This window comes from Rhinolophus sinicus, linkage group LG07, assembly GCF_036562045.2.
Source record: "Rhinolophus sinicus isolate RSC01 linkage group LG07, ASM3656204v1, whole genome shotgun sequence".
In the NCBI taxonomy this organism is placed as follows: Eukaryota; Metazoa; Chordata; class Mammalia; order Chiroptera; family Rhinolophidae; genus Rhinolophus; species Rhinolophus sinicus.
In genome coordinates, this window is record NC_133757.1 from 90675408 (window position 1) to 90691642 (window position 16235).

Genomic DNA, 16235 nt, shown 5'->3' on the forward strand with positions numbered 1-16235 from the left:
GTAATTTATGTGTCACCTCCATGATTTTCCCGTATTCCCTACTGATACTATTGTTTAATGTTTTTCTCTACATCGACTCAATTTTTGCTTAAATTAATTTACTTAAGAATTTATATTACTAAAATAAGTAGAAGGTAACTTTAAAAACTGATTCCTAACTATTAACATGAGAATGGTTAACTGTGTGCCATCTAAAAGCATTATATCCACTTTGGTTAATACTGAGCTCATAGCTGACTCAACCTGTCTCCTACCAGGTGTGTGACCTTGGGCAAGTTACCCAACTTCTCCAAGCCTCAGTGTTCACTTGTGTATAATGGGGATAATGAGATATTATTACCCCCCCAAGTGTTTAACACAGTCGTTCAGTTAATGGAAACTGAGTAATTAAAAGAATGCACTGTTGAAGTGATTATTATCTTTATTACTCTTGCTGAAAGAACAATATTGGAGATTTAGAAATCAGGCAAGCACTTCCATTCTGCACCTTGAGATGCGGCTCAAGGTAATGGAACAAACAATAGACCAAAGAGTTGGTGAATTGATTATATCCCCAGCTTTCTACAGACCAGCTATATGACTTGGTCAAGTTTTTTTCCTCTGTAGGATCTGGTTTCTTCATCAGACAAATTAGGAAGTTTGATTTGATTTGATCCGAAGGCATCCAGCTCATAGGCTGCCAGCCATTTGCGTGGTTCTGATGGTGGGCTATGGTTCATCTAGAATTTGGAGCGTTTTTTATTTCATTTTGTTTCAGCTGGCCAGCTAACGAATACACAAAGTAATCTAGAAAGTTTCCGTGGCCCTAGCTGCTCTCCTGTTTTCATCATGAGTGACTGATGGTCACCAGGGATCATGTTAGGAAGGCTGGGCCAATTACTGTTTTTGAAGCTGTATGTAATTAATTTCCTAATTACGAGCTGCTGAAGTTTAGTCCCAGTAAAATTGCATCATAACCGAGGCGTTTTTGAGGGATTTAGTGACAGGAGGAAAAGATGAATAAACTCGTTTTATGCGTTTGACTAACATTTAAGACATGTTTAATATATGTTTGCCAAGCATGGACGCACTTGAATCACCATCGTCATCAGTAAAAAAACTGTATGTGAATTTCAAGTGACATGGCCTATAATTTAAATAACTTGTATATTCCTGGCCTACCCAACTTGTTATATCTTCTCCAGGTCTGAGATTCTACAATTTTATGAATTTCAATTTTATGAATTTCTTGGTAAGGGAGATCTGGATTTGGTAGTAAAGTTAAAATCAATGAAGCACAATAAAAAATTTTAAAGCCTGCTGTAGCTGTCTTTTTAGATGAATGTGTATATAAGTGGGTGTGTATGTCAGTATAGTTTGAACCCATCACTGATTTTTTTTTCTGCTTAGGAATATATCTTAGAAAGTATCCCATTCATATAGTTTCCTCATTCTTTTGCCTCTTTTTTTTTTTTCTTTCTTTTTTTTTTAAAGAGGACACAGCTCACAGTGGCCCATGTGAGGATCGAACTGGCAACCTTGGTGTTATTAGCACCACACTGTAACCAACTGAGCTAATGGGCCACCCCTTCTTCATTCTTTTGAATGACTGCACATAAGTCCATTGAATGTATGTCTATAAGTATGTAACCAATCTTCTTATGATGGACATTTAGGCTTTTTTCTAACTTCTGCTATTACCCACAATAATGCTGTAATAAATGTCTTGTGCATGTGAGATGTTGTGCATCCATGAGTGTGTCTGTAAGTTAAGTCACTGGGTCAGAGGATGAGCACTTGTAATTGTGATTGAAATACACAAATTGTGCTTCATGGAGATTGAACCAATGTACGCTTCCACCAACAATGCATGAGTGAGCCTGTTTCTGTTCAGCACTTTCTCCCCTACCAAGTATCTCTGTCTTTTCTTACCAAACAATTTGAATACTTCTGTACTACACTGTGTTGTCTCTGGGAAATGCTGATTAGATGGGTGATCATTACTGTTTTTGCAAATTTCACAGGATTGAATCTTACCTTGAAGACCACTTTCTTAACTGTATGCATTTGTTGAATTAAATGGTTACACTGTTAAGCAGCGTGGAATGTACTTTACGTTGCTTCAGAGCACAATTACACCAGTGGAGAAAATCCTCCAACTGGCAAATTATCTTCAACTAAAGCCTTCCATGGAGATTCATTCTCATAACATAATGAAACACACTATACATATTATAAAAAGGTTTGGCTATTAACAATTTTATTTGCACTTTATTTTTCCTAAATTCAGAAGTAAAAGGCATTATCTCTAGATACTGTCAATTTTTCAGAAAAAAATTAATATTAGTTGGACTAAAACAGAAGAAATTATCCTCTTAGTCCTTAATTCATGACCATTTGATTGTGTACATGTGGGCACACATAGCCTTTAAGTCTGAGAGTTAAAGCTTCTGCAGTTCCTTTAAGAAAATAGAGTAGTTTGGGTTACAGTAAGACATGAACACACTCTTTCTCTTCCACATTTAGGACTTGTTATGTAGATTTCGGACAGTTGTAAAAGATATTCAAAACTACTATTTTCTCTTTTCTCTTTTGGCTGCAGCTTGGGCTATATGAAAGTCAATTACTGAAGGAACTTGGGTTTTATTTATTTATTCTAATGTGATCTTCTCTAAAAGTGACCGTTGTTGTAATAGTAGAGGCTTTCTTCTTTTTTCCTTCTTTTGGCTCTTATAAAGGAACAGCAGATGTTCGAGGACTTCTTTTTCTGAAGTCCTCCTAAATTTGACTTTCAAATATGGTCCTTAGCATAACACTGTACTAATTCACTTATAAGGAAAAATGTTTTCATTACTGACCTATTTGAAAAGCAGTTGTAGAGTTGTTGGATGTTGTATTTATAGTGAAGATACTGGCTAAATCCCATAGAATAACCTATAACTAATATAAAATTTCTTGGAGTTATTAAAATAAAACTACAAATTAAAAAGTCATTCTTTGGCAGTTACATTTTGTGTGTTCCTTTTTAGCACATGTATTCTAGACACTGTCTGCTTATAGCTAGAGACTGTTGTTCTGCCGCCTAAGGAAAGCAGTTCTGTGTTCTTCAGACAGTGGGAGAACAAAGTGAGGCTTTGTAACGGTATGCATTACTATGGGCTCACCCCGCCTCACAAATCACGGAAGCTCATGACTGTTTGAACTAAGGAAACCAAATCGTTTTCACTGAACCATAGCACCCCCTAGCATCCGAATCATGTATGTTTTGAAAATTCAAAGGAACATTTAGTGTATGCTTATAAAAAGAACCATTAAATCTAATATGATCTAATTTCTCTTATATTCTTGTGACCAAGAAGAGACCTTTGAAGGATTCCATAGAAATTATGGAGACTATAAGGAGGCATCACTTTTTTTTGGTTTGTTTTTTTTGCAAATAATTGTTTCATGACTTCTCTGTGTATGGGTCTGGTTGCAGATCATAAGCTGTGGCTGGACCTCTTGTGCCTTACGTAGAAGTGGTCAGTGGTGATGGCGTTTTTCCAGCCACCTGCTAACCGTGCTTACTTGTGTGTTGTAGGTGCTTCTGCCAGCAGCCGGTCTGTTACAGTTACAGGATGTGAAGAAGACTTGCTGTGAATTTTTGGAATCTCAGCTTCACCCTGTCAACTGCTTAGGAATCCGGGCTTTCGCTGATATGCACGCATGCACCGACCTCCTGAACAAGGCGAACACCTATGCAGGCAAGTACAATCGACCTTGGCTGCGTTTGAGACCAGGAGAAATCTGAAACTCTTGAGTTCTGATATGATTCAGTAGTGATTTCTGGAAAGTCATGTCATGTTTCTGGATCTAGACTTTATCCAAATACATTCAAAACCTTGTAATGGTAGCACTGCATAACTGAAGCATGCTCATAAAATTCTGAACTTACAAAAAGTACCTATACGTTAATATTGAGCCTAAATAATAGAATAGCTAGGTTTATGCAAGTATTAAATCCCTATGTATTTTTCTTTCAAATATTCAAATTAATAGGCATATAAAAAAGTTTTTGTATAGGAAATTAAGTCATCTTACCTCTGTGGCTTTTTACACCTTTCTCTTGCATCCATGAAAGCAATCTTGTTGCTTAAAAATCTTCAGAGCAATGAAATCTAGATGCCTTTGGGTGGGGTAGAAAAGTAGATCCAATCCAGGCAACGAACACTCTTCTTAGATCATGTCCTCCAGGACCTGGTGCTGGCATCCTCTCCCTGTGGCAGAGGGAGGGCTTGTAGCTCTTGTCCAGGAAGCCATCACTTGGGAGGACCCTCAGCTCTCCCGTCTCTCCAGTTGGGGAGGAGAGATTGTTATAGCTTTAAATGTAGCAAAAGTGATTTGTACCAATAATTTATTTTGTTCTGAGTTTTTAAACATTTAAACATACATATTAAAAGTGATTATTAGGAAGTTTGTAATATTTTTAAACCATCTTTCTGAAAGGTAAACCTGTGGAAGTTAAAATCCACCATCTGCTCTGAGACCCAAAGGAATAGTTACTATAGGACCTTCCATGACCTCTGCTCTCGTTAAGAAGTTCTAGAACCCCTACTTCTTCCAACCTTCAAATGCAAGAGCCCCTTGTCTAAACTCTGCTCCATCATGCTTACTCTGATGAGTAAGGGACATTTTCACACATAGATGTGAGTAAGGGGTGTGTATGTGTACATCCAGAGCCTGGAGAGGAGAAGTATTCCTAGAATTCCTCGTGGATTTATCAAAGAAATAGTGGTATAAGATGGGTTAGTTGAAAAAAACAAAACACAGTGCTTCAGTAAAACATAATAGGTCCAGTATATTTCAGCTTTATAGATTTCTGTAGGGTGGCCCAGTTGGCCTAACTACCCTTTATAAAATTATTTCAGTAGGAAAATGTGATCTGAGTTCTAGAAAGCTTATTTACAGATGAACTTTTGGAACACAACCCCTCTGTAAGTCGGGGAATGCCTATAATGTGTAATCATAGTCATGTAATCCTTTCGAGTGGGATGAGGCATTTTAAGAAAAACCAAAGACATATTTGGAATTCACTGATGTATTTCCATACAACCAATTCTGTTTTTCAGCTAAATAGAAAACATTCCTTCTAAATCCGTAAGATCCATTAACTGATAGACATAATGTGCCTGTTGTAAGTGATTTATATTTTGATAATTCTTTTCTGCATGAGGGAATCGCTATTTAACATTCTCTCTTTCTTGGACTGCTACAGTTGTCGTGATAAATGTTACTGACACTTAAGAGATATGAAGTGGGGCTGGGAGAGAATGAATAAAGTAGGATTAATGCAAAAGATGTCCGTACGTAGTTTACATGATGAACTAGAACTCTATCAGAAACAACTAATTTACTACATTTTAGGAGATAAATTTTTTTTTCTTTCTCATTTAAAATCTTCAATTTATTGTAGTATACTACAAAATATGAACAATTTTTCACCAAAATTAGGACACCACTATTTTTTAATTTGTAGTGTCCTTCATAATTATGCCAAGAATTTTTTGTGGAAAAATTATTCTCGCTTTTCAGCAAAATTTTAAAGAAAAATTGGCTTTTTATTTTAAGTGCACTCTTTTAAATTAAAGTTTAGTTTTAAAGGATGTACTGCTAGTGTACTATCTTCTTAATCTTGTATATGCTTGAGTTTCTCAAGTTTACAAGCAATATTTTATAATATCTTTTATTATGAAAAATTACAACATGTGAAAAAATAGAATAATATTCATCATCCAACTTTAACAGTTGTCAGCTCATGGCTATTCTTGTTTCCACTATATCCTTCTTTACTTCCCCCTCCTCTGTTACCATTTTATATATGGAAACTTTAATGAAGTCTAATATGCATATGCAAGAACTCACCAGAGATTCTGGACGTAAGATCTGCTTCACTTCTTTCTCTTGCAGATTGGAAATGAGTGCTGTAATAATCATAATTACATTGTACAGGTGAAATGAAAGAATTAAGGTGTTCCATGGAAATCGCATCTATGAACTTGGGCTTATTTTTCATAATCTCATCTTTGGAGAAAAGAAAAAATGTAAGAGATCAAGTGAGGAGGGTAGAAAGTCTGAGCAGAGACGGTGTGGGATCCGTGCTGCTCATCCTGAGCTCCTGTGGCTTCAGCAGAATTCCTCTGCAGTCACAGCTTGTTCACACAGGCCAGCTGCTTCCAGGGCATGGAGTGAGCAGCTTCAGACCAGTAATGACTGAGAGCGACACACCAGCCAGGTTCAGAGACACACGTGGTGAGAAGCACAGTGTCCTGGGTTATGGCCAACCTTTGTTAAGCTCTCGCATACTTATTTTCTTAGCTAAAAAGCTGCGTCAAATTACTTTTTGCTTCTTGCGTAAAAATGAAAATTTCACACCTAACTCCAAGTGTATGGACTTGTTTGGATAATACTGGTTTGTGGACCCTTTTACTTATATGTTTTGAGTGGCATACAAATTTTAACTATTGCCCAAATCATTAAGACCTTTATTTTTAGAACATTTTTTTTTTTTTTCTATTGGGGAAGGGTTACAGGACTTTATTCGGGAACAGTGTGTACTTCCAGGACATTTTTCCAAGTCAAGTTGTTGTCCTTTCAATCTTAGTTTTGGAGGGTGCTGTTCAGCTTCAAGTTGTTGTCCTTTCAGTCTTAGTTGTGGAGGGCGCAGCTCAGTTCCAGGTCCAGTTGCCATTGCTAGTTGCAGGGGGCACAGCCCACCATCCCTTGCGGGAGTCAAACCGGCAACCTTGTGGTTGAGAGGATGCGCTCCAACCAACTGAGCCATCCGGGAGTTCAGTGGCAGCTCACCTCAAGGTGCCGTGTTCAATCTTAGTTGCAGGGGCGCTGCCCACCATCCCTTGCGGGACTCGAGGAATTGAACTGGCAACCTTGTGGTTGAGAGCCCACTGGCCCATGTGGGAATTGAACCTGCGACCTTCGGAGTTAGGAGCATGGAGCTCTAACTGCCTGAGCCACCGGCCCGGCCCAAGACCTTTGTTTTTAGCATTTTTGCCAGGCTAAAAAGAATAGAGGACATAAAAACCGAATTTGATAATTTTGATGCATTTCAGTAGTCCCAGCAAAAGACTCTTTGGGAAGTTAGATTTTAATTTTAACTTGAAATATGAATTTTATTTAACTTTCCTCATTGATAAACAAAAATTGCCAGAGGTTGAACTGTAAGAATTTCAGATAAATTTAAGGAAAATAGTAGTTTCAGATTCTTAGTCATTCCTACATCTCACCACTTCCCGCATTAACAGTTTGAGAATCTACTTAATATCTGTTCCAGTTGACCTTTGGGAAATTTGCAGTATCATTTTCAAGCCAGTGCTCTTGGTGAAATTCTGGGGTGTAAGCACTCAGCATTCCTCAGTAACAGGACTCCCCGCGAGGAGGAAGTCTTCTCTCGTCATCGCATGCTTTCAGTTTATTTCCCATTCTATTCCTGCTCTTAGCCCTATTATTTGTTTATATGTCCTACGCTTGTGTAGACGCCCCACACTGCCCCACTTTTAGCCTTTCCTCTGTGCTTGCACACTGATCAATTTGTTTTTTTTTTTTTTTACATGCCCAACTATTTTCATGTGTGTCCCGTCTCCCATCGTCTTAAATGAAACTTTGCTTTTCTCCCCAAACTTGCATGTTGGGGGCAAATTTCTTTAAGGGACACTGGGGAAGTAGGTAAAAGGGTCCGAGTACCAGACTATTCTGTCACTGTCACCTTCCTCCATTCTGCACTGGCTGGTTGGTTCTCAGTCAGCAGCATTCTCTCTGCAGCCCATTTTTTCTCTAGGCCTCCAGGCATACTTCTGTGTTTGACACTTAGGTGGTGGTCTCTTCCCACTACACTTGGTTTCTCCTGCCATTAGCAACTTCCAGACCTGCATTGTTGACTGACTCCCTTGAAACTGCCTTTCATTGATCCTTGTGACCACCACCTCTCCTCTGTAAACCCACTGGCCACCTTTGACTGCCATTCCAGGACATGTAGGATCTTGCTGGTATTTGGAACTCTAAGGCCTCATCCTTTGTGCTGACCATATTCATCCCTTCTCCTGCTCTTGTATTTCTTCATAAATCTGTGCTCTCTGGTCCCAGTTCTCCCAGCCATCTCTTGGCTGCTCGTCCTAGACCCAGTTGTCAGTCACTTCAGAGCTACCCTCTTTATGTGCCTGGCATTGCCCAGACTGCTGTGGGTGATAAAGGCTCAGTACGATTTAAGCCCTGCTTGCAAAGAGTTTACAGGCCAGTCATAGTCCACTCACATCCAAATTTAGTATATTCCGATTATGCCTCTGTAAAAGCAGGTCTCATAACGTTTTTTTGTTTTTTTCTGCCATCCATTTACTTCAATCATTTGCCCACTCTTCTATAATTTAGGCTAGGAATCACTGCTTGGGGTAAACATCTGTCATAACAGGCCCATGATTTTGAAAGCTGCTCTCTGGAAAGAGACTTTTGTTGAGAGTGTTTTTAATAATGCTGTTACTAGCTTTGACAGTGTGATATGCATACCAAAGGAATAGATGCTGATTATTCAGTGGTCTGTTTCATTGTTAATTGATGGATACAGAAGAGTTTTTTTTGGAGAACTGTGAAAGCATTTGATGTACCACACTTCATTGAATTCATGCCGACTTACATGGCACTTCTTAAAAGAATTAATCATTTTTATATTCTTACGTTCGTTATGGTCCTCATTTATGCCCTAGAGAACTACATGCAATCTCTTTGCTCTGCTTTGTTGACAGTTCTTCCAGATGAGTGAGCTGTTTTCAGGTTTCACCAAAACTGTGTTAGTGGAACTGCTGGAGATATATATATATATATATATATATATATCTAGGGGGGATATATATATATATATATATATATATATATATCTAGGGGGGAAAAATTCACATATATATATATATGTGAATTTTTTCCCCCCTAGAGACTAATTGTATTCAGAATCGAAGAATCATAAAGTGTTAGCACTTGTAGGGAACCTTAACGATTATGTAGTCTAACACTTTCACTTGGTTAATTAGGAAAATGTAGACCAAAGGTATTTTTATTTTCCCCCAAACACTCTGTCTCTCAGGAGTAAGCTGTTTGTGGATATAAGATACAGTTGTTATCTATGGAGTCACCCTCACTTTTCAGACAGGAGTCTAGATGGAGTGTAGAGGAATTATAGGAACCGCACATGGCATTTAATTTTAATAATAAAAGGGGCTTGGTGTTTAGAAATCAAATAGAGTACTTTTTACCTTATCACAGTGTATATACAAAACAGGACAACCAAAACATTGGACTTCTGTTGTTGATTTCATTGGACTTAATTTGGAATGTGTGACCTCACCTTATACTCGGTGTGACAAACCCTAGGAATTGTCTTTCATTTCTTGATACGCTTATTTTATTTGCAGGAGGGAAGCAAACAGGAAAGTTCACTAGCTCTAGAGACTAAAGAGAATTCTTATGTACAAGGAAGAATGCATATGTATATTATATGTATACAGTCTATGTGTTTAATGCATATTGCATATATATGGCATAGTCTGTACCACTGGGAATTAATGCCCTATTGCAGTTACGGGATATGTTCAGAGAGATGGAATTGATTATCGAATGCCAGTATGACTACGTTGGCTTTACTCAATGGCAGTGGTAAACCAGTAAAGGCAAATTACTAATGTCACAGTGAAAGCTCTGTGCTAGAAACACAATAATCTGTCAACATATGAGTAAAAGGATTGGAAACACTACCTGAGGTTGGTAACGGAGTGAGAACTAGGGTAATGAAGATAGGAGGTGACTGAAGCAAGATTGGAGATATGGAAACTAACCCTGAATATGAGTAGAGGCAACAAACTAAACTCTGAGATGACCTGCCCTTTAGCGTTACATTTTAGGTAAATGCTTTGTAGGTGCATTTTAGTGTGTGTATGTTTATTGCCATTGTGCAGAAACTGCTAATTTTGAGGTATGGTGCTTACTGAGGTATGGTGAGCTGAATAAGAATTCATTCAGTGAAAGGAAGAATATCTCATCTCAGCTTTGTGAGAAGTATTAGACTTGTATTGGCCAAACCAATCCAAAGGTATTAGGGTTTTAGTTCATAGTGTATTTAACAGCAATCAATAATATAGTTGTGTCCCGAAAGATGTAAAGAGATCACATTTTGTTATGCCCGGGTAAGACCATATCTATGAAATTTTCAGGTTCCATATTTTGAGAGAGGCTGATGAACTGAATCCCTGAGAAAGCCTCAGAGTTTCTAGCAGGGCTAGTGGAAGGTATCTTTCTCCCGAAGGCAGTTAGTAAAGTCTGGAGGAAGTGACTCTTACTTCAAATGCAAAGACAGCTTTGCAGAACTCCAAGGGACGTAAAAAATGAAGGACACGTAGCATTACAGAAGGATCACAATAATCTTCCAGTAACTGAGCCCAAAGACGTGGGAATATGATTTATCCAATAAAGAGTTCAAAATAGCTATTTTACAGAAACTCAACAAACTCTACGAAAACAGAAAGACAATTCAACAAAATCAGGAAAACAATGCATGAACAAAAGGAGAAATTTAACAGAGATAGAAATCATAAAAAAAAAATCAAATAAATTCTGGAGCTGAAGAATTCAGTGGATGAAATGAAGAATGCAATAGAGAGCATCAACAATGCACTGGATCAAGCAGAAGAAAAAAATCAGCTTGAAGACAGGAACTTTTAAACTATTCAGTCAGAAGAGAACAAAGATAAAAGATTGAAAAACAGTAAGAAAGCCTACACAATCTGTGGGATGCCATCCAAAGGACCAATGTGTGAACAATTGGAGTTCCAGAAATCGGAGGGGGCAGGAAACTTATTTAAAGAAATAATGGTTGACAGTTTCCCAAATCTGGCAAGAGATTTGGATATTCGTGTTCATGAAACTTATAGGTCACTAACTGAAATCAACTTAAGAGCCCTCCTTCATTCTTTTGCATGTATATATCCAGTTTTCCCAACATTATTTGTTGAAGAGACTACAGTTTCCCATTGAGGGGTCTTGGCACCCATGTCGAAACCATTGGCCTTGAGGAAATACAGTTGGTTTTCTCATTCTCGGGTTAGATTAAGAAAAACCTCTTCTTTTTTAAGCACTTTGAAACTATGATGATGGAATGTTGTTATTAATAGATTTTCTTTTTTACCTTCAAACAGAGCAACATTTTTCAGATGTAGTACTTAGTGAAGAATTTCTCAATCTCGGCATTGAACAAGTATGCAGCTTAATCTCAAGTGATAAACTTACCATTTCCTCAGAAGAGAAGGTAAGGATGTATTTCTTTTCCTAGTGTACAGCAAGGTAGTATATTTCCTTTCTTTATTTGACTTTGTTTTGTAACTTTATGTAGTGCCAGCCAGTGATCTTTGATCTGGAAGTTAAGAAAACCCAGCTAGTTGACTTGTTGATTGTCTGTGTAAATTACTGTGTTCTTCACTCCTTAGGTAGTTCCCTGAACAATTAGATATTAGAGTTTTGCACTTGACTTCCACAGCAAGAGCTTGCATACATTGAATTGTCTTAAACAAGTGTCTTTTGGGAACTGGATTTCTTCCTACAACTAGATGCCTATAAAAATTGTGATCTAAATGCACTGTTTCTCAAACTGAAGTAATGTCACTATCTTCTAAGTTGGAAGAAGTTACCCTGGGTGACAGAGTTCAGCCGCTTCCAGACGGAACATCTTGGACTGTACTCTTCCTTTAGACTGGTCCCCTGTTACTTATACACTCCAGCCCCCCCCAGTGCTTCTGTGCAGCTGCTCCATCTGCTTGTAGCCTTCTGTCTCCCCACGTTTTGAATTGCCTTTGTCAACCACCTGTACCATTCATACAGGTGGAGGAAGAAGCTTCTCTTAGTTGGTTTTTTCCTTTGGGTAGGTTTTGTAGCCCCTGGGAATCAGGGCACTAAAATTTGTGAACACACTGCATTTGGAGGAAGTGAAACTGGAGCTTTTCCTTTGTGTACTTTGCATATAAAGATGTGTGAGCTTTAATTCTGTTCTTCAGGGATATTCATTTCACCTGAGGGCAAAAAGATACATTTACTCTAACATTTACCATATGAAAAAATCTGAAAATTGGTTGTGAGATGTTTCACCTTAGCACTCTAGAAATACAGAGGAGAGGAATGCATTACTGTTCAAATTTAATAGGTGTGTATTGAGTGCCTACCGTGTACCAGACACTGCTGTAGAGTCCCAGATATGAGGAGATTAACCTCTCCCCTCTCCCCTCTCCCGTCTCCCCTCTTCCCTCTCCCCTCTCCCCTCTCCCCTCTCCCCTCTCCCCTCTCTTTTCACTCCTCTCTTCTCTCCCTTCTCCCCTTTCCTCTCCTCTCTCCTCTCTTCCCTCTCCTTCCTCTCCCGCCTCTCCTTCCTCTCCTTTCTCTCCCCCTCCCCCCCGCCTTCTCCCCCTCCCCCTCCCCTTACTCCTCCCCATTTCTTTCCCCCCTCCTCTCCTCTTCGTCTCTGTGGCTAGCTTGGGTTTCTCATAGTATGGTGATCTCAAGTAATCAGGCTTCTTACATGACATCTGACTTCCCCCAAATGAGCATTTCAAGAGACCAGAGTAAAAGCCAGAAGGCTTCTTGTGACCCAGCATCAGAAGTCACAAAGTGCAGCTTCCACCACCTTCTGTTGCTTCCACAAGGCCTGCTTCGATTTCCTGTGGGAGGTTACCTGATAAACTGTGGATACCGGGAGATGTGGTTTATTAGGGAACCGTCTTTGGAGACCAGCTATTCCAGGGGTGGAGTGCAGAATGGACCAGAGGCGAAGTAGGGGTAAGGTAGGAGGATGTTGGAGTCATACCCATGAGCAGTAGGATCTTATGGAGAATGGTAGAAACAGGTGGAGAAAAGAAGACAGTGGAGATATAGTAGAATTAACAGGAGCCTCTTCTTCTCTAGCACCTGACACATAGAGGCTCTTGTTAGATACTTGTTGATTGAATGAATTATGGAGGTATATATATTAATTATAATGTAGATTATTTTTAGTTTCTTACTGTATTCCTGCATCAAAATAACCTATGTTTAGCTTTCAATAATCCATTACACAGCATCAAACATTTTCTACAACCTGTAAAGATTATTGAGTTATATATTCATCTATCTGGAAGGAAATTATGTAGTCAAATACTGTCTTCATAGTAACTTTTTCATAGGTATATGTTGTAAGTTATAATGCCCTTATTTAGTTTTTATTTTAAATTCAAAATATTACATTTTAATATATTCTGTTGTGACAAAAGAGTTTTAATCTATTCTTCAGACCCTCGATTTAGAAGTGTATGGTCCAACATCTGTTTATAAACCTAGAGGAAGAGCCAAAATGAGTTGTTGATAAGGATACATGATTTTCATTCCACAATGTCACTTTGATTTATTATTTTAGGTGCTTTATTCCAAAGGGATTTGAGATTTAAATTTAGGTAAATAGAACCAAGTTCGATTTGGAAAAATTATCAACAGTGAATTAGATCATACATCATGAAATTATCACAGCTACCACTCAAGTTCAAGAAGATTAGATAAGGTACTTGGTGAGAGGCTTAGTAAATACCAAATGAAAAGTACTCACTAAATACATAAAAGTACTATTAAATTAAAAGTAGAACTACCATATGACCCAGCAATCCCATTTCTGGATATATATCCAAAGGAAATGAAAAAATGATCTTAAAGAGGTATTTGCACTCCCGTATTCATTGCAGCGTTATTCACACTAGTCAAGATATGGAAACAACTTACTGCCCATCAACGGACGAATGAATAAAGATGTGTATATATACAATGCAATATTTATTATTAATATTTATTATGAATAGAATATTTATTTTATCCATGAGAAAGAAGGAAGTATTGCCTCTTGTGATAACATGGATGGACCTTGAGAGCATTATGCTAAATGAAATAAGTCAAACAAAGAACGGAAAATACTGTATGATATGACATGTATGTAGGATCTGAATAAATTGAACTCATAGAAACAGAATAGCGTGAAGGTTACAAGGGATTGGGTGGTGAGGGAAACAAAAAGATGTCGGTCAGAGTGCACAAACTTCCAGTTATAAGATAATGAAATTCTGTGGGACTAATGCGCAGCATGGTGACTATAGGTAACAATACTGTGCTGTATACTTGAAAATTGCTAAGAGAGTGGATCTTACATGTTCTTACCACAAAAAAGAAGTGGTAATTATGTGACATAATGGAGGTGGTAGCTAATGCTACTGTGGTGATCATTTTGCAATATGTAAATATATCGAATCAATACCTATGGTCATACACCTTATACTTACACAGTATTATCTGTCAGTTATATCTCCACAAAGCTACAAGAAAATACTAAGTACCAAATGAACAAAAGAAAAAAATTCAGTGAATGGCTTTTTAAGTCAATCACAAGTCAAGACTTTGAAAACATTTCAGCCACGGAGTAAACTTGGATGTCTTAGCAAGAGTTGTGTCATGAAATGTAGTCATGTTTTACTCATGATGATACAAACTCATTACTTATTTTCTTGTCCCTGTCTTTCCCACAAGGTATTTGAAGCTGTGATAGCTTGGGTGAACCATGACAAAGATGTAAGGCAAGAATTTATGGCTCGGCTGATGGAACATGTACGGTTACCTTTGCTCCCCCGGGAATATTTAGTTCAGGTAAAAGCATATGCAGAGCACGTGAGTACATGTAGCACCGTGTCCCTGGGCTGACGCCATGTACATCCCCTTTACAAAGTGGTAAGAGGTATGAAGCGCAGATGCGTGGAACGCAGGACAGAGGGACAGTAAAGGCCCCTGTTCCCGCCTGTTTCTGATGTGGGTGAGCAGGTGCTAGACCTTATGCAGGCGGTGTCTGAGGTCATGTAAGTGCCTGTCAGTCAGTAAGTGCACCCGAGGCCCCATCTCACTGCTCTGTGTCTTTGTTGTTTTCCTTTTGCTGGCTTCTTCTGATGGCCTTGCAGAAGTGGAATGTCGACATTCTATCCAAATACTGTTTCGTTCTACTTCATAATTTCACAGGGGCAGGCACTGGATTTCTATCTTCACTTCTAAGTGGAGGGAAACCAGGTTATTTGAAATAAATGGGAATAAATGGACCTTTAGTAGTCTCTGAACAAATTTTAACCTTACTTTTTACTGTCAGCATCCTAGTAGGGACATTTCCACATTTTTATAATTGAAACCATCTAAGGAAACATTTCTTTAGTAAGAGATTAGATTTGAGCATTTCAGGATGTCTTGAAGCCTCATTATTGTCGGGATCCGTGGAACCACTGGTAACTCTGCTGTTAAGGAAATGAACAGAAAGAAACCTGCCCTGCATATGAAGTCAGGCATCGCAAGGACAGAACTTATTTGTGGGTTAGGCACATTGTCACAAAGTATTTTGAATCCCTTTTCTGGATATTTTATTTGCCGTCTTGAGTTTGAAAAAGGTTATCTTTAATTTATTAGGATAGCCTACCCCACCTAAAGGACTCATATCTAAATTTTTTTTTTCTTGGTTTTCTTCTGTTTGGCTTGACGTTTAAAGGTAAGAAACAGGTGGCTGTAATAGTATCTACAGGTTATTCAATAGTTGACATTGAAGTATACAATTATCATTTTAGTTTTTTTCTTTATTTTATATGTTTTTCTCTTCAGACCAGGTACTTGAGCATTTTTTTGGTTTCGTTTACTCTTAGTGATATTTTAACCTTTCCTCTGTTAACTTTTACACTGAACTAGAGAGGATAGTTATTGCTTGTTTCCTCCTCTTTACTATTGTTTCTTTGCCAGCTTTATGACGAAATATCTGTCCCCTCATGTGGTGTGTCTGATTTTTTCTCACAGAGGGTTGAAGAGGAAGCATTGGTCAAGAACAGCAGTGCTTGCAAAGATTACCTCATTGAAGCCATGAAGTATCATTTGCTGCCAACAGAGCAGCGGATATTAATGAAGAGTGTCCGGACCCGACTGAGAACACCCATGAACCTTCCCAAAGTAGGATCTATTGTTCATACTTGTTATTACCTCATCCGAAAGGTCCTTAGTGAAGCTGTTAAGATTTTTTGCTCATCTGAATTTCCGTACTTTATTGTTCTAGTTTCTCTGCAACAGCAGTGTAGGAATTCATTGTGTATATAGTTCAACTTGTCTATTAATTTGTCTCTGGAGGGTGGGGATTGTTTGGTTCA

General features: G+C 38.3%; 1 protein-coding gene across 6 annotated transcripts in view; it reads left to right on the top strand.

Annotated features, from left to right (window-relative positions):
* Nucleotides 1-16235, top strand: part of KLHL2 (kelch like family member 2) — a 95895-nt gene that overhangs the window by 61863 nt on the left and 17797 nt on the right. For all 6 annotated transcript variants that reach the window (XM_019744634.2, XM_074338284.1, XM_074338283.1 and 3 more), the window contains 4 exons: nt 3560-3722; nt 11208-11317; nt 14599-14715; nt 15892-16041. In XM_019744634.2, coding sequence (XP_019600193.1) covers nt 3560-3722; nt 11208-11317; nt 14599-14715; nt 15892-16041 — 540 coding nt within the window. The remainder of the gene's footprint in view (nt 1-3559; nt 3723-11207; nt 11318-14598; nt 14716-15891; nt 16042-16235) is intronic.